General features: G+C 31.3%; 4 protein-coding genes across 7 annotated transcripts; all 4 read left to right on the forward strand.

Annotated features, from left to right (window-relative positions):
* The first annotated feature begins 2,510 nt into the window (after positions 1-2,510).
* Positions 2,511-4,003, forward strand: LOC110626985 (GATA transcription factor 9). The gene is made up of 2 exons (XM_021773198.2): positions 2,511-3,075; positions 3,194-4,003. The coding sequence occupies exons 1-2, from the start codon at positions 2,764-2,766 to the stop codon at positions 3,857-3,859; spliced, it is 978 nt and encodes a 325-aa protein (XP_021628890.1). The 5' UTR covers positions 2,511-2,763; the 3' UTR covers positions 3,860-4,003.
* Positions 4,004-8,328: 4,325 nt separating this feature from the next.
* Positions 8,329-12,151, forward strand: LOC110625789 (nuclear pore complex protein NUP35). 3 transcript variants are annotated; one of them, XM_021771438.2, is made up of 4 exons: positions 8,329-8,482; positions 8,855-9,450; positions 9,962-10,073; positions 11,661-12,151. In XM_021771438.2, the coding sequence occupies exons 2-4, from the start codon at positions 8,882-8,884 to the stop codon at positions 11,967-11,969; spliced, it is 990 nt and encodes a 329-aa protein (XP_021627130.1). In that variant the 5' UTR covers positions 8,329-8,482; positions 8,855-8,881; the 3' UTR covers positions 11,970-12,151. The 3 variants fall into 3 exon arrangements, with proteins under 3 accessions (XP_021627130.1, XP_021627131.1, XP_043817423.1); XM_021771439.2 differs by having other exon boundaries at positions 8,385-8,482; positions 8,862-9,450; XM_043961488.1 differs by having other exon boundaries at positions 8,443-8,525.
* Positions 12,152-13,001: 850 nt separating this feature from the next.
* Positions 13,002-15,694, forward strand: LOC110625981 (CASP-like protein 3A1). The gene is made up of 3 exons (XM_021771693.2): positions 13,002-13,479; positions 14,369-14,504; positions 15,256-15,694. The coding sequence occupies exons 1-3, from the start codon at positions 13,193-13,195 to the stop codon at positions 15,475-15,477; spliced, it is 645 nt and encodes a 214-aa protein (XP_021627385.1). The 5' UTR covers positions 13,002-13,192; the 3' UTR covers positions 15,478-15,694.
* A 3,372-nt stretch (positions 15,695-19,066) lies between these two features.
* Positions 19,067-27,056, forward strand: LOC110627144 (probable inactive ATP-dependent zinc metalloprotease FTSHI 2, chloroplastic). 2 transcript variants are annotated; one of them, XM_021773391.2, is made up of 11 exons: positions 19,067-20,647; positions 21,329-21,501; positions 21,847-21,948; positions 22,055-22,219; positions 22,327-22,467; positions 23,692-23,850; positions 24,333-24,418; positions 24,739-24,817; positions 25,990-26,112; positions 26,302-26,358; positions 26,441-27,056. In XM_021773391.2, exons 1-11 carry the CDS (start codon positions 19,303-19,305, stop codon positions 26,651-26,653), a joined length of 2,643 nt encoding a protein of 880 aa, XP_021629083.1. In that variant the 5' UTR covers positions 19,067-19,302; the 3' UTR covers positions 26,654-27,056. The 2 variants fall into 2 exon arrangements, with proteins under 2 accessions (XP_021629083.1, XP_043817630.1); XM_043961695.1 differs by lacking the exons at positions 24,739-24,817; positions 26,302-26,358; positions 26,441-27,056 and having other exon boundaries at positions 25,990-26,064.
* The last annotated feature ends 48 nt before the right edge of the window (positions 27,057-27,104 follow it).

Here is a 27,104-nt window from a genome sequence, read left to right on the forward strand (position 1 = left end):
TTATATTGCAGTTGTTTTTAAATAGACTTGAGAAAATGCACAGCTAATCATAACCTGGAAGCATGGAAATCAGAAAAAGTGGATTCAAGCTCATGTTTTCTATAACCACAAATCATCTGTACTGTCCATCATGTTGGTCTTTTGTTGGTTTGCGGCTTCTATGACAATGTTTCAATGCAAAAGCACGTAGTGGATTGGGACACATCTGGGACTGATGAAGCTGACCCAGTTGGTATAACTTCACTTTCATGGGCTCCATTGGCTACACCATGGTGTCCTTATTGTTTCTGGTTTTGCTTCACCTTGCTGAGATGTGGTTGTGACAGTACTGTCAAAGTGTTGGAAGAAAAATCGACTGTTAATGCTAGTGCCTCTTACATGATCTCCAAGGTTGCTAATTAATGGAAGTAAAAATCTTTATTCATGGCTTCATGATCAGGTAATTAACTATATCTCATCATTAGCTACTTCATTTTGATATCGGATTGGGTGTTTGCAGGCTGCATATATTCACCATTCAATATTGTGATTGCTTCTCGAAAAAGAAAATTGTATAGGAAACATGCATGGAAGCACCGATTTAAGACTAATCTTCATGCAGCTTTCCTTTTTTGTATTGAAATATTTAGCTGCCACCTTGTCTCTGTCGTTAAGCCTGTGCTCATCTGATAGGAACCCATGTTACGTTGCAGATCTCTCTCTCTCCAACCCCCACCATTGTTTTTTTCCGATCCCATTCATTAATCCACAGAGGTGGAGTCCTATGAGAAATTGGTAATGTACGAACTGAAAAATCTTCAAGGATTTTATATAACAATAATAATAATAGTAAATCTAGGGTAAAAACTAAATTTCAAAACTTATTTGTAATTAAGGGTTATTAGAAAGAAAAAGAAGATATAACCAAGTCGTAATTATCGACAAGAGATGCACGTGACAAGCACGTGATGAGTAAGCACGTTCAATCATGTTGGTGTTAAACATAACGCACGTGTGGAAGAAGCATCATGGGAAAGTCTCAATTGGTTCGAGCCACATGGAATTTGACCCACCTCCACAAATGAACCTAAAGAAAAGCGGGCAGATTTCACTCGCTCACATGATTGCTGACAAAACCACCCTTTGTCACGTGCTCAGTGGACCCCATCCCACCCCCTTTTAAAAGCCCTCACAATCACAGGCTTATTAATTTATCTTATTTAATTTTTAATGATGGATTAGTTAACCCCTTAATTAAGATGGTGGTATCCATTTTATATATTTATTTTATTTATTTCACCTCTGTTAAAAAAAATTAAAACAATCCTTAGGTAAACTTTTAAAAAATATATATTAAAAAACCTTATCCAATTTACCCAATTTATAATAACCTTAACCTAGGGATTAGTGTTGAATGCCTCAGTCTGTAACATTTGAAAGAAATGTTTAATCCAACACTTTGGCATTTGGATAGAGATACTTCAACATTTTTAAAGTTTTTTTTTACTAAACACTGTAGATAATCATAATTAATTTGCTTAACCCGATTTAGTAGATGAGATAAAAAAGTGAAAATAAGAAAAATGTGTTTGTAAGCCACGTGGATGAGATCATGACCGTTGTTTAGATGAAGTTGAGCTGTAACCATCGTGCTTAAACGTGGGTAGGGAATATAAATCGCAGGTAATGATAGGCCAAATTGAAGTAGAAACAGCAATTAATTAAGTTTGGGAAATTAAACATTGATACTGGTGGGGGAGAAATTATGAAAAATTAAAAATAAAGAGAAAGGCACAATTCCCAATATTTAAAAAATAATAATAATTTGGAGCAGCTGTAAACTTGGACACTAACGGAGGAATCACTTAGACAATAGGGTTGAATTTTCTTACATAATAATTTTTTTTAAAAATAATATTATTTATTATTATTATTATAAATTAAACTGCAGTTAATTGGTAATTAGGCTAAGTGAGGTTGATTAAGGAAGAATTTAAAAAATGGCAGGATGAATATGGAAGACAAGTGTTTATGCTGCCTGGCTGTTACCCTTTTAACTGACAATTCTGCTGTTACTACTAATTACACTTGATTTGTATGATACCATTAAATTAAGCATAACTAAACTCTTTAACTTTTTCTTTTTTGCTGTTAATTTTTCAGGCTTTTGTCTTATGATATGGAACTTTTCCTGAGAATTTATACTTGAAAATTTTCATTAGTGAATAAATATAACTTAATTAATTATTTGTTAAAGAGCTTTTCTTCTTTAAGCTTTGTTTAAAGTAACAATATTTTGAAGGGAAAATTTCAAAGTTTACCATTGACAGCTCATTACTTCATAAGAACAAAGGAAAATCAAGAAAAATCCAAAAGATAAAAGTAAAATTCGAAAAAAAAAAAAAGAAAATGTAGGAGAGTGTACTTTTTTCAAATAATTTATAAGTTGCCAAAAACAGAAAAATGATAGAGTTTAATATAAACTTTACAGAACTTGCAAGTCACTTCCTTATTTATTTTATTAATATTCCTCTGCCATGCAAAAAGATGCTCCTACTTTTCCTTATTTTCATTTTGGCCCCTCCTTCACTCCTCAAAACCCTACCAGTCCTCCACCACCTTCTCCACCCTCCACCACCACTCTCTCTCTCTTAAAGCTTCACGCTCTCTCTCTCTCTCTCTACACTCTAAATATCCTTCACACATTATCTCTTATTGACAAAACACACACACACTCTCTCTCTCTAGAACTACATTACTTCCCCTTCATCTACACAGGGACCAATGGAGGCACCAGACTTCTTCATCGGCGGATACTTCGGCAGCGGAGCTGCGGCTGATTTCTTTCCGGATAAAAGAAATTCTGATCAGAAACCAGGAGACCACTTTGCTGTTGATGACCTTCTCCATTTCCCAAACGATGATGATGCTATAATGACTGATGGTTTTTTTGATAATATCACTAAAAATTGCACTGCTACTATTGATTCTTCCACGTTCAACTCCAATGACAGCAGCAATTCTTCCATTTCCGGAAATCATGTCGGTCACCAGAGCTTCGCCGATTCTCACTTCTCCAGCGAACTCTGTGTTCCGGTAATTATTAACTATCTAATTATTAAAATAATGATTCAGTTTTGGTATAAGTTTTCTTATCGTTAAGTTTCTCAGTTGATTCTATTACTGAATTTGGAACTTTCTTGCTGCGTTGCAGTACGATGACTTGGCTGAGCTTGAATGGCTCTCAAATTTTGTGGAAGATTCTTTCTCAACGGAACAAAACTTCCAAGCCAACCTACACATTATCTCCGGATCGAAACCACCTACGCCGGAGTCATCTTCATCAGAATCCCACCCGGAATCATCAGCCCGTAACCTTAACAACCCAATGTTTCAGCCCGAAACTCCACTCCCCGGCAAGGCCCGTTCTAAGCGCTCCCGAGCTGCCCCTTGTGATTGGTCAACGCGTCTCCTCCACCTTTCACAAGCCCCCAAACCGTCTTCCAAAAAACAAGGAAGTCACAATTCGAATCCCGCTGTAGAAGCTCCGGTCAGGAAGTGTCTTCATTGTCAGGCAGAGAAGACTCCTCAATGGAGGACTGGTCCCATGGGACCAAAAACTTTGTGCAATGCCTGTGGAGTCAGGTACAAGTCGGGTCGGTTGGTACCCGAATACCGACCTGCAGCGAGTCCAACTTTTTTGTCGACGAAGCATTCAAATTCTCATAGGAAAGTTATGGAACTTAGAAGGCAGAAGGAATTGCAAAGAGCACAGCAGGAACAGTTTCTTCATCAAAGTTCGATTTTTGGCGTATCGAACGGTGGCGATGATTTCTTGATTCATCATCACAGTGGGCCCAACTTTAGGCATATTATCTAGTGGGTCCAAGAGTAGTTTTAGTTTGGTAATTTTGCTTCATCACATTTGAATTTGTAGCTTTTCTTTTTGGGAAAAAAAATGATATAACTTGAAAAAAAAAAAAGGGAGTTTGCTCAAAAGATGGAAAAATTAGAATTAATTTGAATTCATGGGAGATTTTTCTTCTTCAAATTAAAAAAAAAAAACAATTAAAAATAGAATTTAATAAAAATTAAAAGAAGAGGAAAATATTTTGTAGAATGAATGAATATTTTAGTGAAAACATCTGGCCCACATAAAGTATGGTGTGTCCATACCTAAAATACAATTGCACATGAAAGAATTGGTTGGCAAATTCATGGTCTTTAATTTCTTTAAGAGTACTATGACTTTCTCTATTTCTTTATATATTATTGCAACATTTTACAATGACAAGGAGAGCGAATTGCTGGGCATGGATTTCAGTGAATAAAGAATAATGAAATAGGGATTATAAACCAGCTAAATATCGTTTTCAGTACGTACCATCTTCATTGAAATAATAATTTATAATTAATTAAAATTTTGAAAAGGGAAACAATTAGAAGCTTAGCTTGCAAAATGGTGCACACAATGTCATGTGGATTAATGATTAAAAAAATATTTATCAATTAATTACAATTAGGTGTTGCATTAGTGGTGATATGTAATTGTCCACTTGATTGTAGACATTTGCTCTTCCCTGCTTGGGTCAAAGATTTCATCCCATCATTTTTTTTAGTTTAAATAGTTCAAGCCCTTCAAATTAAACATATTAGTAATTAATCAAATCCCTTAAATTTAAAAAGAAAGATGATGTTGTGAGATTTAAAAAGAAAGTTTTACGGTATGAGTATAAGTTTAGATGGAGAGAAAAATATTTTCTCTCTTTTTTTTTTATATTTTTTTGTTTGCTAGTGACATCTAACGGTCTCTTTGCTACAGTGTCCCCTGTCATCTGTCTCTGTCACTCAGATCTGTACGTATAGATATATTAGAGCTTCTCTCCACGCAAGACGGCCATCTAATTCTCTCCTGGCGCGCATGCGGGCAGAACTGCTGATAAAAGATTATTTAGACTCCGTCAGAAATTTTAACCAATATCGTTTGGTTAAGACGAAATAAGAGAAAAGATAGGCTAGAAGGCTAAAAGTCTTATTGAAATTTCTCAAATATTGAAAAGTGCGTTTCTAATAGTTAAGAGAGACTATTTATAATAGAAAACAAAACTCTAATATGCAAAATTATGAAAATATTTAAAATATCTAAAAAAAAATTAAAATGCAAAATTGATATCTAAACGATAAATTTTTCATATCAAACTTTGTGATAAGTCTATATCCCTTTTCATACTTTTGAAAGTCGTGCGTCTTGAAATTCTCTTTCCAAAAAGCTATCGTGGGTTTCTATCAGATGTCGGCAGCAAAAATTAGATCCGGTCCTAGTCTGTCGTATAGTCCAAGGCTAATTGCTCCATGTCAGCTGCGAAGTGACTGGACTATTTTTCCTCACGTCATATCACCGGATTGAATTTCTTTCCGTTGAACCTGAGCTCGCGGTCGATCCAATCTGCTTTGTGTGTCTGGATTAAGATTTGAGATGGTAGATCGGTCAGCTAAAGGAGGTTTTATAAATTTTGGACTAGCGTTATTTTTTTGGTTCAGTCTTGCGCAGAATAAATGAAATCCGACTGTCAATGAAAAGATAAATATTGCTTAATACGGGCATTGGATGGATATGTTGGATATGAGAGATACACATGATGTTATATGTATGTATGTTTTTGAGACCCACAAGAACAATAATAAAAGAAAAGGGTACTCTAAAGTACAGAGTAATAGATGAAACATAATAACATGTAAGCATGCATAGACATGTGAGTATAAACAAGAATAGACATTCATGTGAGGAGGCACATGCAGTAGATGACGTGCATGACTGTGTTTCTTTTTGCATCTGTTTTAGATAATATCTCTAAAGTTCCCACTATGGCTTTGTTGCTTCTTGTCTAGGGATCTTTCCATGTTATTTGCTAAGTTGGTGATTGGGTTATTGTCGCCACCCACCTCCCACACTTACTTCCATTGGTTTCTTCTTCACATAATTTAGTAAATTACAAAATTTTGAATATGGGTTTGGAGGCATTCTTGTTGTGTCATTGTTTAAGATTAAGAGCGAGTGTTTTGTTATTTTTAATGAATTTGTCTGATACGGATAAAAATGGTAAGAAATGCTGATTGTGAGGAAATTTTGAGAGTTAAGAAATTTGTGCAATGGGATGTTATGGGCTAAGAGTGGGTGATTGTCGGTAGGTAATAATGTAGTTAGTGATTGCTTGGCTCCATGGACATGGTGGGTAGTGGTCTTCTTTCACTTCAGTGATTTGGCTCCAAACTATTACTATGCTTCAAAGATTGTGAAGCTGATTGAAACCGAAGATAATCGTATATAATAAAAATTTTATTGGATAAAAAAATTTAAACATTCTGATATTAAAATTTTAAATAGTAAAGTCTATTCTTTCATATCTATCTCAATTTTAACCATTTATTTTAATTAATCTTAATAAAAAAATTGATAATTTACGTGTTATATCATATAGAATTATTTCTCAAAAATTTATTAGATAAAAATCTAAATGTTTATATTAATTCATATTTATATCTAAAACTTTAAATTTTACATAATAAAACTAAATTTTTTTTAATTTATCACAATTATAACTAAAAGGATTAAATTGAATCTAAAAAAGTTAATGGCAAATTATAATATAATTTCTAAAATTTTATATTAATAAATATATACTTCTTTAATTTAAATTTTATATTAAAAGTAAATTTATTTTATATTTGTCATATATAATATTAAATGAATATTTATCACAAATAAATTTTTATTATATAAAATATTACATATAAATATTGTATATTTAAGTTTTTTTTATTAAAAATTTATACCCACTATTATCTTTTTTATGATTTTTATAAAAATTTAGATATATTTATCACTTTTTTAAAATTATTTGATATATTCAATATTTTTATTTTGATTACCTATATAACAATTAAACTTAAACTTATGATGTATCTTAATTTATTGATTGATCTTATAAAAAACTATATTTCATATCAATAATATTAAATAAAATGAAATATTATATATTTTATACTATAATATTTTTTATAATTTAAATTTTTATTAAACTTTAATATGTGTAAAAAATTAAGAATGAGAAGTAAATAATAGAATTAATAAAATAGAATATTATTAAAATAAAAAATATATTTTAAAGACTATTTTATTAGCCAAATAAAACTTTAAGGGCTATATTGTAATTTTTTAATAATTTTTCATATTTAATTTATTTCTCGAGATAAAATAAAAAATTTTAATTTTATTATTCAAAATTTAAAATTTTGAATATAAATATGAATTAGTATAAATGATTTAATTTTTTTTATTAAAAAACCTTTTAAGGGATAATTCTACTTGGCATGATACGGAGATTAAAATTTTTTTTATTAAAATTGATTAAGAAGAATAGCTAAAATTGAGGTAAATATGAAAAAAATAATTTTATTCTCCAAATTAAGATATAAATGTGAAAAATAATAAATATTTAATTTTTTTATTAATACACCTAATAAAAATGTAGGATTTGTTTTTTAAAGGTAAATAATTTTTAATTACACAAAAGGAATTTAAAATTATTAGATATTTAGAGAAGGATCCCACGCATAGCTATGACTGGCAATTGGCCAAGCTAGCTCTCTTTCTGAAAAGACTACTAAATCTCACCTTCTTCTCAAGTGGGTGGCCAAGAAAGACAATTTGCTCATCCAGCATGTCTTTTAGAGAGGAGTGGGTAGCTATATAGATATAGATTTGTGCCATTTTATCTATTTTTTAGGAGAACTCCAGAAGATATATATTTAATGAAGAGATTATAGAAAAAATCTATGGATTTAATTGGAGCTTGAGGTATAGGTAGTAACCCCATTAGCTTTTAGGGCACATGGTGTGTGTAGCCCAATGCCAGTTGGGTTTATAATTTGATGGTTACCATTAGCTAGCTAGGCAAGGCTCCACTAATTATCATCTCCTTGACTATGGAAGAAGAAAAAGCAATAAGGGTAGTCAGGATGTTTGGCTTCTACCCCTAAAAAAGAAGATTCACCATTATCTCTAAATATTATAACTATTTATATATTTTTTTTAAATTAATCTCACATATTTATTAAATTTAATATTATTATTATTTAAACAATCCAAATTTGGATCTTCATCCAAAAGAATTAAATCGTCAAAATGGATTTAGTTTCATTAGGACATAGATGAATAACATCATATTGACGGAGTAGAGAGTTTTGCACGTGCGTAGTCGTGCTGGCTAAACGCGATTAAGAGAAATAATTAGTCTCGATAGACAAAATTACCCTTGTGGTGATTTGCCGAATGGGAAAGAAAATGGAGGTCAGTTTCGCCACCAAACTATTTAAACTGACAAATTTGAATCGCATTATATTGAGGTTTAGTTAGGGTTTTAAATTTTTTTCCGGCTTCATTTTGGCGGATTGCTCCCATCTAAGCTTCTGGTAGGGAAAACCATAAAATCCCAAATAGCAGGTACGCTTTCTCTCCCTCTCTTGAGGAATTGAAAGAATGCTAGGTATTCCTTTTTTCTTCCTTAGTTTTTCTTGGAATAATCACGAAATAGAGTTCGAATTCGTTCACATTTCGTGTTTTTGGTTCCCAATACTCCTTGTTCAACTGGATTTTTTTTAATAAACTTAATATTTTAGTAGTTTGTCTAATTTGAAGTTTATGTTAGGATTTTTCTGTGAATTTATTTTTCGTTGATGAGAGATGGCTTTGTGTGCTTATTTCTTCACTCATTTGTGAGTGATGAGTTGTCTACTTGCGATGCTGTTATTCATGTTCCTTATTTTATTTTCCAATTTATCTTCGAATGCTAAATATGTTGTTGCTTGCTGGTAGAGGTCAGTCTGTTGAAGGAATTATAAGATGAGCACTACAGTACGTAGAACTCCCAAATCCTCTGGGAGTCGGTCATTGTTTTTCCAAGATTTGGCTTCCCCAGTGTCTACGCATAAAGGGAAGTTCTCAACTCCAGGTCAGGCAGCTGCAGTATCTGCTCTATGGCGTGAGAATTTTAGTGGGTCGGATCTTCCACCCCCTCCCATGTATACCTTGGAGGACCGTTCAGATTTCTCCCCTGAATCTGGAATTCCTGATTACCCTCTTTCCCCAGAAGTAAAATCAGACCCTAGAAGTCCTATCCAAAATTCTGGGAGGGACTTCATGACTCCAGCAAAAAGCAAATCTGAGGCTAGCACTTCATTTGCTTTGATGAGTGATCATCAGAATCAACAGGGTTCAGCATGGTGGTCATCCACTAAGGTTAGTAGCAGTGAGCAAGAAGATAAGGGGAAAGGTTCTCCAGTTGAAGGTGTGGTGCAACCCGGTGCTTTGATCACACTACCACCACTGAGGGAAGTTGCAAGACCAGAGCGGCAGAGGAACTGCTTGCCAGCAGGGAATCTTGATGAGGAAGAATGGGTTACCGTTTATGGGTATGTTTTGTCTCTCTTTTGCACGCACTTGTTGACTAGTTTATTACTTATCTGTATGTGTCATTTTTTTATGATATCTCCCCAAATATTGTTTGCTAATCTTTCTGCAATGAGTTAAATCCCAAAATTTGGTTGAACACCCTTTTTTCTTAAAAAAAAATAAAATTATCAGTCTAGTTTGTTTGATTTGGGGTTGTACTATTTCTGCATTATTGGGATTGAGCATATACCTGAAGATAGACACTTATTGCAGCAACTAACTGCTTCTATCCTTGACATTTGAAAGCTTTCAGTTAGATTATCAAGTGTCCTTGTATTTTTTTTTCTTTGGAAGAATGTGAAGTTGGGAATTCCGTGGTAGTATAAATCATTGTTGATAAAAGTTAATTTTCATTATTTGATCCCCACTGAAAATTGATTTTGTTGATCCCATTTCTGCAATGTAAATGTCTTCACGTTCTCTTTGGAATTGTTCTTGTCTGTACTGCTTATCCCAAATATTTCCATGCAGGTTCTCTCCTGGTGATACCAATTTAGTTTTGCGGGAGTTTGAAAAATGTGGTGTGATATTGAAACATGTTCCTGGTCCGAGGAATGCTAACTGGATGCACATTCTTTATCAGGTTCTACTTATTTGCTATTTGTAATTTGAGGTTGGGGATCCATGTTCTTTTGTTAATGTAAGTTAGTTTTTTTGCTCCGTTGCATCCTTGTTGCAACTCCTATTGGCACTTATGTCTTAGTTCAGATTAAGTGCATGCATTTTAACACATCAGAAATTCATCATGCAAGTTTAGGTTGATATTTATTTAATAAATGTAATAATGCAGAACTGTGAAATCCAGAAGGTTCAGCATAATGACAATGTCATGTTCATAACTGTTAATTATGGGCATTGAATTGTTCCACTAAACTTCGTTATTTTTGGTAAAACATGGACATGCTCATGCGGTAGGTGTGCACATTGTTACTAAATGCAACCAAACTGGACAGTAGTACCTGTGATCCGAACCCCAAACTAGTGTGTCGTGAGAGCAATTTTTTTTGAGTGTTGGTAATGGTAAGGCCTCATAAAAGGTGTAAGTAGCAACCAATTGAGCTAACATGATAGATATTTGTTTTTATTAGTGTGTGTATATATATATATATATATATATATATATATATATATACCCTAATAATATAACATGTTTATTTATTTTGTAATGTATAACTTATTTCAGAAATATTAAAAAGATATATTTACATATTTATAAAAAGATTTGTATATTTTACTCATAAATATGGAAAAAATGTAATAATTTTTAAAATTGATACTTCTAAATAAATTTAAAAACATTATCAAGATATATGTAAATATAAACTAATAAATATTGTAATTTAAAAAAAAAAAGTAATTACAACTTATTTAATTAGATCTGTCATTTATTGTATTAAGTATTATTGATTAATTTTTTAAGTAATTTATGTGCATTTAATTTTTTTTTTAATGATTGATTGGTTGAACCACTGGCCTATCAACCTGATCTCTCCGTCAGGTCAACCTCCGTCAAAGGTTTAATAACTCTGCATGTGCATGTTATTCATCTTGTTATGAGCTGGGCTACCTGTACGCTTCCATGGATTTTTGTAATTAGTCCAAGCATGCCTGATTTGGCCTATATCATGGCTATGCCTCCTTTATGATGGGATTTGAGCTATAGCAGTAGGGCTATTGAAGTATATGATTGAAAGTGGTTGATTTTTGCTGTCATTTTCTGTCCAACATGTGGCTTGGGCTGCTTGGGTTTGCATTAGCGATTCTCTGCTCAGGGTTCATTTAACAGCAAAAAATGCAGAAAGAATGATATTACCAATTTTATTTGCCAACGTCTTCAAACCATGTTTACTGGTATTGGAATTTATTATGATATGAAGAATGCAGTTGAGGCTATAGTAATGCGCTGCTGCTGTTGTTCTCTTTCTCTTCTTCATTTTCCTTCTCCTTTTTCACTTAAAAAAAAGTTTGTTAGCGTTATGATCTATTGAATATCCATCTAGGTTAATTACTGAATTGAGATAGTGTCTTTCCTTGGTCGAGACTTAGCCACTGCTGTATAGGCAAAGCAAGGTTGAATTTTGCTGTTAATTTCAGCCAATGCAATGATGTTAAGATGTGACATAATTGGAGAAGTTATCATTAACTGGTTTTTGTGGTTTCGTTTGTGTAGAGTCGTTCTGATGCTCAGAAGGCTCTCAGCAAGAACGGGATGCAAATAAATGGGGTACTAATAGTAGGCGTGAAGCCGGTAGATCCTATGCAACGAGAAGCTTTGAATGAAAGAATTAACAATCCGGGATTCATGACTTTACCCCCACCACCATCTTCAACAAGCTCAGATTTGAAGACAATAAGAGTTTCTTCTCGCCCCTACTATCTTCAAAATGGCAGTGGCAGCGCCCATCAGTCAGGAGGTGCCATTGCTTCTCCAACCAAGTCTATAGTGTCCAAAATCTTTGATGTTATGTTTGGCATTTAGATTAAATTTTTGTCATATATAGGGCTCTTTATTGTCTTCGAAAATGGGATGCATAACGGCTTTGTCAATTCAGGTTTAAGTTCGAGAGAAGAGAGTCTTCATTCTATATTGAATTTGAAATAGTAAAAGATTATTTGAAACATAAAACAATAAATAAAAAAAAACAATGCAATTCGAGTGAATTTTATTGGTTAATTTCCATATTAAAATAATTTAACATTAGAAGCTATTTCCTTTTGTTATTTAATTTATTTAACGCGTACATGATTGAGAATTCAAAGACTTCTCTATAAAATCATATTTCATATATAATTTTAATTTTTTTAAGATAGAATTTTAAATTAAAAGGAACAATTTTTTTTATTCTCAATAAGAAAGTTGATAAAAAAAATAATTAAATTAATTTTTTTTTGAATTTTTTTTTTTATTTCAATGTAGAGATAATTGATATTATAGTGTTCGTGATAATGTACACCACGCACAAAAAGATCCACTTCCTTTAAAAAAAGTAGCTAAATTCCTCTTTTTTTTTAAAAAGTAGCTAAATGGTCCTCTTTCTTTAAAAAAAGAAAGTAGATTATATTTTATTAAAATTAATAACTCTTTTGTTTTTTACTAAAAATAAAGTACAGTGTTCGTTATTTTTTGCCCCTTTTCAATGTGCGTTAAATAAAGTCATTAGGTGCTTTCAGAAAATAAGTCCTTATCTTAAAAAGTTAATAGTGATTATGATTGGACCCAATTAAAAAACTTACTTTTTTAAAATTAAGTTTGTGCACTTGTGATTTTGTTTTGTCAGCAACGACATTAATTTTTTATTTTATCTAAATTAATCTTTTAAAAGTTTTATTAATTTTCTTTATCATATTGTTGAAAATTAATTTAATTAATTTTTTAATAAAATTTTCATTGAAAATAAAAAATTAAAAAATTTTTAATTTAACATTTTACTAGGTTTTTCCTTTTATTTCAGAAAAAAATAAAAATTTTTTTTTTTAATAAATTATAGGGCCTAAGAATGCTTTACCTTAATTTTAGGATTAGGAGAGAGAGTTTTCTGTAAAAAGAACCATAGTACATGAAAGAGAGGAGAAGAGAGGAGAGAGCTCCACAGTCCAGCTTCCAGCTTCACATCTGAGTCATCTCTCCTCCTCCTCCTCTACTGACAACCGATACAGAAAAAGACATCTGCAAACGATTGATCAAGAAAAAGTGAAGCTGTGATGATGAATGACCAAAAAGTGCCACCATCGGAGGTGGCTGCACAGCTAACGGAATCAAAGGTGGCCGCGACGGAGATCAGTGGCACAATCAGTGGGCCGCTGATAAGAGCAGCGAGGCCTTTTGGCCGGAAAGCTGAAGTCTTGCACGTGGCACTTAGGCTGTTGTGCATGCTCGCATCTGTTGCATCACTATCGTTTATGGTCACAGCCCATCAGTCCACCTCTGTCTCCATCTATGGGTTTAAGCTTCCTGTTCACTCTAAATGGTCATTCGCTCAATCGTTCGAGTAAGTTGCTAAGTTTCTTGGGTCTACGTAATTGCCAAAATGTTAGTGTCTTTGTCTATTGTTAATGCTTATTTTTCTTGCTGATCATGATGTTTCTATTGTTTGGTTGCTGAGAAAGTGAGAGAAAACCAGAGAAATGGAATTTTGGAGATTACATCATTGTCATCAACGGAGGTTTTTATTTTCCCTTTTATCTTTCCTTTTTGTTTTTCATGGTTTCTGGTAGTGCATAGCAGTTTGAAATTTTTTGCTTTTGTTTTCTTTCTTTTATTCCCTGCATTTTCTTAGCAACCAAACAGTCTATCTTCAATTTGTGATTTGAATTGACCCAAACTGACCGACAAAAGCGGGCTTCTGTCCTTGCTTGCTAGCCTTGCTTGTCATGTTATGTGGAAACTATGAAGTCTCTTGAACTTTGTGTTCACGGAATTGCCCTCGGTTTTGTTGCTTCGTGCGAAAACAAATTCTAGGTACTCTGACCTTCAGGTCATTGACATCTGAATGAACAGAATCAAACCCGTGATTTTTTAATAAATTAATATTTTCGGGTTCCTGACTATATGCTATTTGGAATTTTTTGACACGGAGTTTTCAAGATCTTTGATATTTGACATGAGTGACATTAATGGTTGAGTGCATTACTACTTGATTTCTAGAATGGTTTGACATTATGACAAAAGATTCTATTGAAAAGGTTGTTAACTATAGAGTTTCTTACATTTTGGATAGAGTTCACTCCTCAAGTATCAAGCACATGACTGTTAAAAGGGGAGGATTCAAGCAATTATGTAATTAAGATGTATGCAGTTCTGAGTCATCATTACAAGGCAGTTGGGGTGGTAATTTGTATGTTGAGTAGTTGTTGATTCTGTTATTGGATGCTGAGCAGGTATCTAGTTGGAGTCTCTGCAGCTGTAGTTGCTTACTCCTTGCTGCAACTGCTAATTAGCATGTCAAGGCTGCTTAGAAAATCTCCAGTGATTCCATCAAGAACCCATGCTTGGCTTATTTTTGCAGGAGATCAGGTATTACATTAATGCCTTTCGTATGTGGGGGTAATGCTATGTTGATGTTCTTGGCTTTATTATTCTTTTCCTTGTATTGGAAGAGTTATTATTGCTTTGATTAATACCGACAGAACCTTGCTAATCAGTTTTATGGAACAAAGCTATATCTGTAAGAAGCAAATGTTTATCATTATCCAATGAACTATATGAGTTGAGAGCAGGAAGATCTATTTTCTGGTGACCACATGTGAAAACTATCTTGATGTGTTGAAGAGCTAAAGAGAGAGAACTTTTTGTGTCCTTGATTATTTTTTAGCAGAACATTTAGCTAATTGAAACAGGATTAGAAACTGATGCAAGTTGCAGTTCCCTTGTTCTACTGAAAAAAAAAGAACTGAAGGTTGAACTGTTTCTCTTGTTGAAAATGTCAGTATTGCATTGTTAAGTTGCATCATACCGTTCATGTAATATAAGCTTCATTACCTTATAGAAGAACTCCTTTCAATGTCTTGCACTTCTGTATCAAATTTCACATTGTACTTTCTTTTTGGGCAGAGAATATTTTATTGTACTGCAGAATTATTTTGTTTTCAACTTCGTGCATACCCATCTGCATCTTTCAATAATTATGTTTTCATCTCATGTTTAACTTGTGCATCTTTGCGAGATATCTGCATCTGCCATGCACTTGAGAAATTTTCATTAATTCAGTTTCAGCTGAAGCACAAATAATGTTTTGTAAGGGTCTGATTGTTCTTCAAGTTTGCAGGTGTTCGCGTATGTGATGCTTAGTGCTGCGGCTGCTGCATCAGGGGTCACCAATCTGAACCGAACAGGAATCCGACTTATGCCTTTACCAAATTTCTGCAAGCCTCTACACTACTTCTGTGACCATGTGGCTATCTCTATAGCCTTCACTTTCTTCAGCTGCTTCTTGCTTGCTGCATTGGCTGCTCAGGAGGTTATGTGGCTATCCAAGTCAAGTTACTGAAGTTCCTTTGCCTCCTGTACCAGATGTTTGCACACCCATGGGAGCATGTAAACTTGTAGCAAATATATGCGTTCTCTAAATTAGTTCCGGGGAAATACTTTGTTACGTCAGATTTTGTAATCCACCATGTTCAATCTGCCTTTGTAAGGAGGAAGATGGCGCATATCTAATTATGATAACATGTCCTATATCAGTGATTATGACCCGATTGTTGGAAGTCTTTTGCGAATTGAACCGTCTGTCTATAGTGTCTTGCCGGTTCATTTAAACAGGAATGGTGCTAATTAGATGAACAGTATTCGGTTCAAACCGAAAAAATCGACCGAACCAAATTAATTTAAAAATTTAGTTTAAATTTTTATTTATTTTAATTTGATTTGAATTTTAATTTCAGAAATTTCAGTTATTCGGTTTTGATTAAAAAATAAAAAATATTAAATTGAATTAATTAGTGATAATAGTATGTTTTTTTAATAATATTGAGAAATTAAATTATATTAAAATTAAAATATTTTAATTAAATTTTAAAATATTAAAAAATATAAAAAATAAAAAAATTATTAAAAATAAAATCGATTAAATCAAATTGAATCGAATTAAATCAGATTGATTTAATTCGATTTAATTTTTAATTAAAATCAATTCGATTTAATTTTATAAATATTAAAATTTAAATTTTTAATTTATTTAGTTGGATTTAATTTCAAATCTAACTAACGAATGTTTAGGCTGACCAGTGATGGACCTAAAGAGACGGGCCGAAGTCATCACCTGTTCTGAAATTTTAAGCAGGAGGGTTGAATATAAGTTTATTTCTATTGTAATGCTCATTCTTATAAAAAAAAAAAATTTAAAAGTTAGAATTTTTCATTGGTCTAACTAAATAATAATTTAATAAATTTAAATTTAAGGCTTATTGAATAAAAAAAATTTAAAAATTTATCACTTTTCAAATTTATATTATAATTTTAATAATAAAAATTATTTTTTCATTTTTATTTTAATTAATTTTAACCAAAAATTTTTAGTACATGTATACATAGAATTATTGCTTAAAAAAATCTATTTCATAAAAAATTTTAAACATTTACATTAATTTATATTTAAAACTTTAAATTTTAAATAATAAAATTAAATTTTTTTAATTTATCATAATTATAATAAAAAAATTTTAATTTTTAAATAATAAAATTAAAATTTTTAATTTATCGTAATTATAATAAAAAATTAAATTGAATCTGAAAAAGTTAATAATAAATTATTATATAGTTCCCAAAGTTTTATTTGACTAATAAAATAGTATAATATATATTTTTATTTTAATAATGTCTTTTTTTATTAATTATATTATTTATTTTTCATTCTCATTTTTATACATATTATAATTTAATAAAAATTTAAAATGTAAAAGAATTATAAAATAGAATATATAATATTTTATTTTATTTAATATTATTAATATAAAATATAATTTTTATCAAATCGATTAATAAATTAATATACGTCACAAGTTTACTTATACAATATAAGTGAGTAAAATAAAAATATTAAATATGTTAAAGAATTTATAATAAACATGATTAATACATTTAAGTTTTTTTAAAAATTATAAAAGATGACTTTATATATTAAAAAGTGTAATATTTTATTTTATTTAATATTATTAATATAAAATATAATTTTTATATATTAAAAATATGTATATAATTTAAAACGGTGAGTATAAATATTTAATAAAATATTTTAATATATGGTATTTTATATAGTGAAAATTTATTTATAATAATTATTTATTTAATATTAAATACGATAAATATAAAATAAATATATTTTCAATATAAATTTTAAATTTAAAAACTATATATTTATTAATATAAAAATTTTAGTTATTATATTATAATTTAGTCTTAATTTTTTTAAATTTAATTTAATCCTCTTAATTATAATAATGATAAATTAAAAAAAATTAATTTTATTATTTGAAATTTAAATTTTTAAATAGAAATATAAATGAACATAAACATTTAATTTTTTTTATCTAATTAAGTCTTTCAAGTAATAATTCTCATGATACACAAACTAAAATTTTTTTAATTAAAATTGATTAAGGTAAATAGTTAAAATTAAGGTGAATATAAAAAAATTAATTTTATTATTTAAAATTTTAAAATTATGATATAAATATGAAATGCAATAAACGTTTAAATTTTTTATTCAATAAATTAAAATTTAATAAATTAGAATCATATTTTTATAAAATTTAATTTTAGTTAAATTATAATTAATTTTATATAATTATATTACATTTATATGGATTTTATCACTTATTTATATTTTAAATTCACAAAAATAAGATACAAATAACAATTATGAGGAGCAACTTAACTTCCATTTTTACAAAATATATATTTAAAAAAAAATAAATTCACAATTTCTAGTGTTTAAAATAAAGAAAAAATTAAGTAATTTTAAGAAAATTGATTTTTTATTTTTAAAATATAAATCATTTTTTATATTTTTAAAATTATATTATAAGCTTTATATATAAATATTTGTTAATATATTTTATTTTTAAATTAAAATTAAATAATAAATAAATTATTTTATCAAAAAATATTTTTCTTAAAAATATTTTTTACAAATCGGTATTAATTAAATTTGTTGTGACCTTATAATAAGTAATTGTGAAACAAGGAGTTTTCAAAAGATTCTTCCAAAATGACACGAAATTATTTTTAAACACTCGATAAAATTATAGATTTAAAGTTATATTTAAAAATAATTTTTTAATTTAAATATTTATTAAATTAAATTTAATATTGAAGTGTTTAATAAATTAAAATATTAAAATACAGGTATATAAATAAAAATTTTAATTTCATTAAAAAATATTTTTCTCAAATAATTAGATTATTTTTAAAAATTATATTGATAAAAAAATTTAAATATTTATAATAATTTATATTTATATTTAAAGTTTTAAATGATAAAAAAATTTTTAATTTGAGAATTAAATTGAATAAATTATAATATATTTTTAAAAATTTTATATTATTAATAAAATATACGATTTTTTAGTTAAAATTTTATATTGAAATTAAATATATTTTATAATTATAATATGTTAAATATATTATATTGAATAAATATTTATTATACATAAATTTTTATTATATAAAATATCACATATAAATAATATATATTAAAATATTTTATTAAATATTAATATTTAATATTATAAATTATATATAGTTTTTATATTTAAAAAATTTATTTTTTATTAATAATATTTTAAATAAAATAAAATATTATATATTTTAAATTGCAATTTTTTTCTATTCGAAATTTTTATTAATAATTTATGATATTATACAAAAGTGAAAATATAAAGTGAATAATAAATTAAAAAAATGATATTATTATAATAAAATATATATTTAATAAATATTTTAAATATAAATAATATAAATTACGGTAAACTTTAGATAACTTTTGGATTTTTTTTTTCTAATATTTCTTTTAAAAATCCTGCTTTATTTGCGAAAATTTTCCCTAACATGCCGTAAATCAAACGAAGTGCTGTGTCCAACGCCGAGTGGGGAAACGGTGCGTTTTCATCATTGCCTTTGTTCTGCTGTAAACACTATCTACGAGCTCCAACAGCAACACAGCGCATAATTCTCTCTCCCTCCATCCCGCTCTGAAATTTCAATCTCATGCAATCAAAGCGAGCTCCTTTTCTAACATGCTAACAGCTTCTACAATGTGAGTTCTACTTTATCTTCACTTTGTTTCATTGAATTCATCTATATACTTTCCATTTTCATGGCCAGCAATTTCCTCTTTAGCTCTTCGCCCTTCCCCAATGTTCAAAAGCCTCGCAAATTTCTACTAAGACCACGCGATTACCCTTCCATTTCTTGCCAAAAACAAGACCCGAATCCTGAAAATCATAATGAAACGAGTAAAACGCATAAAGCTAATAAAACCCATTTCAGTTTTCTTGCTGTACCTATAACCCTCACCATAATCTCCTCCTCTCTCTCCCCGCAACCTGTCCTTGCCGCAGCAGCTAAGACAGGTCACAAAAAGAAAACCCAGAAAAAAACACAAGAATCTTTAACCTTGGACGAGCTTAAACAATGGTCTAAGGATCTCCCAATTGTATCAAATCGAATTCCATATACTGAAATATTGAGTTTCAAAGAAAGCAATAAGCTTAAGCATGTAATTAAAGCGCCCAAAGCATGTTTTAGAGAACGGGCAGAGGCTGTTTTAGTGGTTTCGGATGATAATAAAGTTTTTAGGACTGTTTTGCCTTCTCTAGAGAGTAATAAGAGGTTTTGGGATGCATGGGATGAGTTAAAGATCGATACAATGTGTGTTAATGCATATACTCCTCCGGTTAAGAAACCGGAGCTGCCTAAACCATATTTAGGGTTTTTGTGGAAAGTTCCAGAGTTCATGTTATCTAAGTTTAAGCCTAAGAAGGAGTCAAAGAGAGCTATGGAGTTGAGGAAAATGAGAGAGGAGATTAAGAGGCAAAGGAAAGAGGAATTGGCAAGAATGAGGGAGGAGCGTGAAATGATTGAAATGATAATAAAAATTCAAAAGAAAGAGGAGCAGAGAAGGATAAAGAGGAAGATTAGGAAAAAGAAGAATAAGGAGTCATTGCTTTATGCACAAATGAATTCTATAAGGATGGCCAATATGTGGGCTCAGTTGGCACGTGACAGAAATGTGTCCACACTGTTAGGGGTGGTGTTTTTTGTGATATTTTACCGGACTGTGGTGCTTAGTTATAAAAAGCAGAAGAAGGACTATGAAGATAGGCTGAAGATTGAGAAGGCAGAGGCAGAGGAGAGGAAGAAAATGAGGGAGTTGGAGATGGAGATGATGGGGATTGAGGAAGAGGAAGAGGGTGAGGGTGAAGGTGAGCAAGGGAAAGGGGAGCAGAATGCGTACTTGAAGATGGCTACGCAGTTCATGAAGTCGGGTGCAAGAGTTAGACGTGCACATAATAGAAGATTACCTCAGTATTTGGAGAGGGGTGTGGATGTAAAGTTTTCAGATGTTGCGGGACTTGGGAAGATACGGCTTGAACTTGAGGAGATTGTGAAGTTTTTCACACATGGGGAGATGTATCGAAGGAGAGGAGTGAGGATACCAGGTAAGATTTTGAAACCATGACATGTTATTTTTCACATTTTGGCATTTCTCTAATTTCTGGTTGGATTGGTTATTTAATATATGTTTGAAATTTGAATGACATATGTATTTGCAAATGTTCTTTCTTTAGGGAAGAGCCTCATAGCTATCACATTGTTTGCATAGCAAATTTCTCGATTGCATGAAACACTGCTCTTTTACACTGCTTGTTGTATGTGAGTAATTGAGCAAATAAAGTTTTCTTGGCATAAAGAATAATTATCAAATGTTGTTATGGTACTTCCACTGTAGTTTGGCTTCCAACATGGAGATTCATTTGATATGTTGTTTGAGAGTCAATAGATTCCTCTCTTATCGTGTTTGTCCATATCATAGTATTCACCCGAATGGGAGATTGTTATTTTTACACATTCTTTTGTATTGATCTCATAAAGCATTGCCTTTTTTCCTAATTCATGTAGGATTACTTCCACACAACAAATTAACAGGATATTTTTGGGAGAGTAATTTTATGATAGATCTGTTGAGACGAAGAGAAAGAAAAGGATATAGAGTGAAAAAATTATATCATTACTGTAGCATGCTTTAAGTGCCCTTTTATTATTGCTTAGTTGCTTTTTAAAGCTATTTACACTTCCCATCCTTCTGCATAACCTACCTGCTGGAATTGGTTTTACCTCAGGTGGCATACTTCTATGTGGACCTCCTGGAGTGGGCAAAACTTTACTGGCAAAAGCTGTGGCTGGGGAGGCAGGTGTGAACTTCTTCTCCATTTCTGCATCTCAGTTTGTGGAAATATATGTTGGAGTTGGTGCTTCTCGTGTCCGATCACTTTACCAGGAAGCAAGGGAAAATGTAAGTCTTGTCATTAGCTGCACTATTACACACTCTTTCCTAATCTAGCACTTGGTAATGAGGTTATGTCTAGTTTGTTATGGCTTATGTCTGAACCAATCACTGACGTTGTTAATGAATTTTGAAGTATTCAAAATAACAAACTGGACTTTATCATTTGATCTTTTTTTCCCCTTGAGCTCTATTGAACTATAAAGAAGTTGCTTCAGAATGCAACACCTTTCTGATTATTCTTTCCTTCTTCCTATTCCTCTCTCATATGTTATATGCTTTTTCAAGTTTCTGATGCTTTTATTGGAGATGGACAACTTTCAACGTGCCATCATACTTCTATTGTTTTCATAGGCTCCATCTGTTGTTTTTATTGATGAATTGGATGCTGTTGGAAGGGAGCGTGGGTTGATAAAAGGTTCTGGTGGGCAAGAACGTGATGCTACTCTTAATCAGGTTGGTTGGGGTAATTATCACTTGGAGTGTAGGACTATTGATTTTCTTTACTTCAGGTTAAACCTCTATCTGCAGATTGATGTTCATTGTTGTTCATAAATTTCAGCTTCTTGTATGCTTGGATGGGTTTGAAGGAAGAGGGGAAGTGATAACTATTGCTTCCACCAATAGGCCAGACATTCTTGATCCAGCACTAGTGAGACCTGGACGGTTTGATAGAAAAATTTTTATACCGAAACCTGGCCTTATAGGCCGCATTGAAATTTTGAAGGTGGTGATATATTCATTATGTTTGCATGTTCTTTTCCTATGGTTCTGTTAGGCTTCATGATTTGCCATCCGCTACTTCTTTTGTTTGATTCCTTTGTTCATAATTAGGTTCATGCCCGTAAAAAACCTATGGCTGATGATGTGGACTACATGGCTGTTGCTAGTATAACTGATGGAATGGTTGGTGCTGAGCTGGCCAACATAATTGAGGTTGCTGCAATTAATATGATGCGTGATGGAAGGACTGAGGTAGCACCTATTCTTATTAATTGAATGGTCCTCTTTACTTTTAACTGTAATTGAGTTTCTTAGAGGCAACTAGCTAAAGAGGAAATGTGAGAAATAAATGTGAGAAATAGTATACTGGAATTGGAAAGCTGTATATGTTCTATAAAAATTGGAAAAGAAAAAGCCTATGGGATATCAAGGTCTGAGATAAGACTTTTTAGACAAACTATAACTCGTTTTTTGAGATGATTCTCCATTTGATATTTATTGGAGATAATATTTTCAGCCTCAATTATATTGTGAATTTCTGATCGTCTATGGTTTGATTTGCCCTGAATAATGAATATTATTATAAATGAATGACCTTGTATTGTCACATCCTATATTAAAATAATTTTGAAGTGACTTCTGATAAATTTGGAAGAAAATGTCTTCCTTTGACTAGTGTTTAGATTTGAAGTGCATAACTGATTATCAGTTGAAATATTTCTTGGTTGGAGGTGCATAATTGGAGGTTGGCAATTGCTTATCATTTATGATTGTATAAACAATCTACTTCGGTTCAGGCCTCAAGTTTAGACTCTAACCATTTAGATAAAACCAGCAGTCATTGGGCAGAGGGCCAAAGTGCCTGCCTAAATGCAAGAGGATAGGACTTCAAATATTGAAATCTCCTTCCTGCTTTTCTTGAAGGAAAAGAAATCTGGCCACTTTTTGGATGCCACCCAAAAAATTGCATATGGCAAAATATGCACTGGTGACTTTTGGACCAGCTAATTGTTAACATTCTTCTCCACCTTCTTTGGTTTGCATGTCATGATAACTTTTGTTGACTTCTTTGTTATTTATAATGTTCATTGAAGTTATAGGAGATGAAAAACTGAGGAGCAAACCTAGGATGACATTAAATGGGTGGAAGTAGGTAAAAAAATTCAGGGGAACTAGCTCTTCCTGAAGATGTGATCTGAATTTGCAAAGTGGGTGAATGGAGGAAAATAATCCTTATGGATGATATCAACTAGTTTGGATTAAAGCTTAGTTGAATTAAGTTCATTGATATGAATGAAATGAACTTAGTAACCTTGTTGTCAAAACTTGTGTTCGTAATAATTCCAGTGGGGCTTATTTGTAAGTGATTATGTTATATTATCCTCATTTTTGTATTTTGCTCTGATAATTTGATATGTAATAATAATTTCCCTTGTGGATAGTAGGGTATTAATGAAGAACTTAACATCTGTGCAGATTACAACTGATGACTTGCTACAAGCTGCACAAATAGAAGAGAGAGGAATGCTAGATAGGAAGGAAAGAAGCCCTGAAACATGGAAGCAAGTAGCTATTAATGAAGCAGCCACGGCAGTTGTGGCTGTGAACTTTCCTGATCTTAGAAATATTGAGTTTGTATGGCCTTTTAACTTGTCTATTAAAGTTGTTTCTTGCATCTGTACCCTTTTTATATTTGAACTTGTCTTCGCACATCATATCTATACTTGTTTAGAGATTAGAGAGATTTTGAAACAAAACTTTATTGAATTGAATATCTATGTTTCATTAAAACATTTTTTTTTCTAATTAATGAAGCCAAGAAGAAAAGGGGTAAAACCTGATGTTTGTTTCTATGGTTCAAAGTAAAGGTCCAAAAATATTGTGCAGCCATCTGTAATAATTGTTGTACACAAATATTGCAGCCTTCCTCCTGCACACTGCTCTAGTCAATAGAGACTTTGCTGGACCTTTGTGAAATTGGTTCTATACAAATTGAAATGGATTTCAGTTCAAAAAAAACAAGGATTTCAGAGGGCGATAAGAAAATTCGATCAACAATCTGTGAAATAATATGAATACATAAAAGTTAACTATTGTTATTTTTTCATTGTGCCCAGGTCACTATTGCTCCTAGAGCTGGCAGGGAACTTGGTTATGTTAGAATGAAAATGGATCATGTCAAATTCAAGGGGGGAATGCTTAGGTATATCTTCTTACAAGTCATTATTTAATCTCTTTTATTGTTCAAATTACTATAAAAAAAATAGGCAACCTGTTGAATTATGATGTTGTTTTCTTCCTTTTCCAGCAGAGCCATTTCCAAAATGCATGTCAAATTAAACCAATAATTGCAAGACTTAGATTGATATAATAATGCGGTATCCCAAATGGCTAGTTATTAGTAGAAAAGTGTTACCCTTAAGTAATTTAATTATTTTCATTCAGTTAGTTGCTCATTGAAATTGCTTAAGGGCATTGTATCTATCTACTTCCCATACCATCTTGGTTCTTCCTATAATGCAGTCGTCAATCCCTTTTGGATCATATCACTGTTCTACTGGCACCTCGTGCAGCTGATGAGCTTTGGCATGGTGAGGGTCAGGTAAAGGAACATTTGTTAATGTATACATGGTTGTGCTTGTGTGGCTCAGTATACTATACATGCATGGAAATTATTTTGCAGATTGCAGAAAGTGTTGAGTGCACAAATGTTAGATTTCAGAATTTTTGTTTTATGCTGCTTTATCTAAAAGATGATAGAAGTTATAATAGTTGTTGCAGATTCCCTTCTTCCCGACAATTTTGATTACTTGTGGAGAATTTATTTTTGTAATAGTTGCTCTCCAGCTTACAGAATTCTTTTTATACTGCATCAAGATCAATGACAAAATGGTTTGGATTTTTGATGACTTATGTGTAACCTAAAAGTATTAGATAATTTGTCCCTCTTCAAAATTGATTTCCTTCATTTGGGTCCTTCCTGAACATGCTTATTTGCAAAACTAGGTAGATTGATATAGCCAAAAGGAAATTATGGAACATGATAAGGAATCCCAGTTTTTCCCCTAAACTTCATGGTGGTGCCACTGTCTAATTCTGGCTATTAAGTTTGTGGCCCAAGTTACCCAAACTTTTTTATTTAGGATCAAACTAGACAATTTTTGGTAAAAAAAAAGATTCAAATAATAATTTTTCAAAATCTTAATAATAAAATATTAATATTATATTTTTAATTTTATAAAAATTCATTAATAATAAATATTAATATTTTTATTATTTTAATAATTATAATATAATTTGTTAATATTCAAATATAAAATTAATATTTTTATTATTAAAAATTTCAAAGATTATTGTTTTGATCTTCTTTGCAAGAAAGGGGCTAATTTGATCTTGAATCAAAAGTTTGCATAAATTGGGCCAAAAACTTAACTCCAAAGTTCAGGTTCAGAAACAAGATTTCTTCCAACATGATAACTGGCATCTATTGTGAAATGGATTTCCTAGCGAAGCGATGCAATACATGCTCTGATTGAGGAAGGATTTCTGTATCAAATATTCAAATCAGTGATATGGCTTTCAGAACACAACATATTCTTCCATAATAATATTGAAACCATGCATGCTGTTTACTGTTTTCAATAAGATTTCTAGCTGGTTTAGCCCATCAGTTGTTTTGTTCATCGGAAACTGCATTCCATAGATGGTACACGAATTTTCATCACTCTCTTCATGGTCTAGAATGATTTTCTATCACCTTATGGAACTTTTCAGTTGAGTACGATATGGGCAGAAACAGCAGACCATGCTAGGTCGGCAGCTCGGACTTATGTTCTTGGTGGGCTTTCTGAAAAACATTATGGCCTGTTTGACTTCTGGGTTGCAGATCGTATCAATGTATGTTCCACATGCTCACTTCTATTGTTTTCAATATGGTCTCAGGATTTGAGAAATTTTCTTGCCTTTCTTTCTATTTATTAACATGGCAAAAAATTTTGTTTTGCCATTTCTGCCAAGGTGAATACGGATTGAAAATAACTCAAAAATTGCCTTGATGCATTTCTGACGTAAGCTTGCAAATTGCAGGAAATTGATCTAGAGGCACTTCGGATTCTAAACTCGTGTTACGAGCGTGCTAAAGAGGTATCTTTCATATTAATGTGAAGAAAACACCTATGTGCAACTTCCTGGTATCCTTGTATAAACATTCAGCTTTCTATATCAGATTCTGCAGCAGAATCGAGAGCTGATGGATGCTGTTGTTGATCTACTAGTTCAGAACAAAAGTTTGTCCAAACAAGAATTCTTTCATCTGGTTGAGTTGCATGGTTCTATTAAACCTATGCCACCAAGTATAATTGATCTCAGGGATGCCAAGCGTGTAGAGTTCCAAGAAACAATGATGAACCAAAAGGAAACCACTGTAAGCAACTTATAAGCGAGATGCCAAGAGAACCCATCTGAAAATGCCCCTGATTCCTTGGATCTGCAATGATGGGAATTTGAGGAAGCAGTTGTTGCCTTGTGTGACAGTTCAAATTGCAGAGTAGAAACTACATTTCTGCAAAAAAGCTGAAAGTGATGAAACTAGTAAACTGGTATGTAGGGGCATGCCTAGAGGTCGGCATTGCACAAGGGATTTTTGACATTTCTATAACCTCAGTGGATTTTTTTTACGACATCACACCATTGTTTCGGGTTGAATTATACTCGTTCATAAAGTGCAAATTTGATGTTCTTGATCATTCATTTAAATATTTTATCACTTGATATAGTGATAGTTTATCAGTGTTTATGGAGTACATGTTCTTTTCAAAATACATTGGATTTATTCTCCTGATGAATAATTGTAATTTTATTCTCTGAGGAGCACTATCTTTTAGTGCTCT

Source organism: Manihot esculenta, chromosome 11, assembly GCF_001659605.2.
Source record: "Manihot esculenta cultivar AM560-2 chromosome 11, M.esculenta_v8, whole genome shotgun sequence".
Taxonomy (NCBI): Eukaryota; Viridiplantae; Streptophyta; class Magnoliopsida; order Malpighiales; family Euphorbiaceae; genus Manihot; species Manihot esculenta.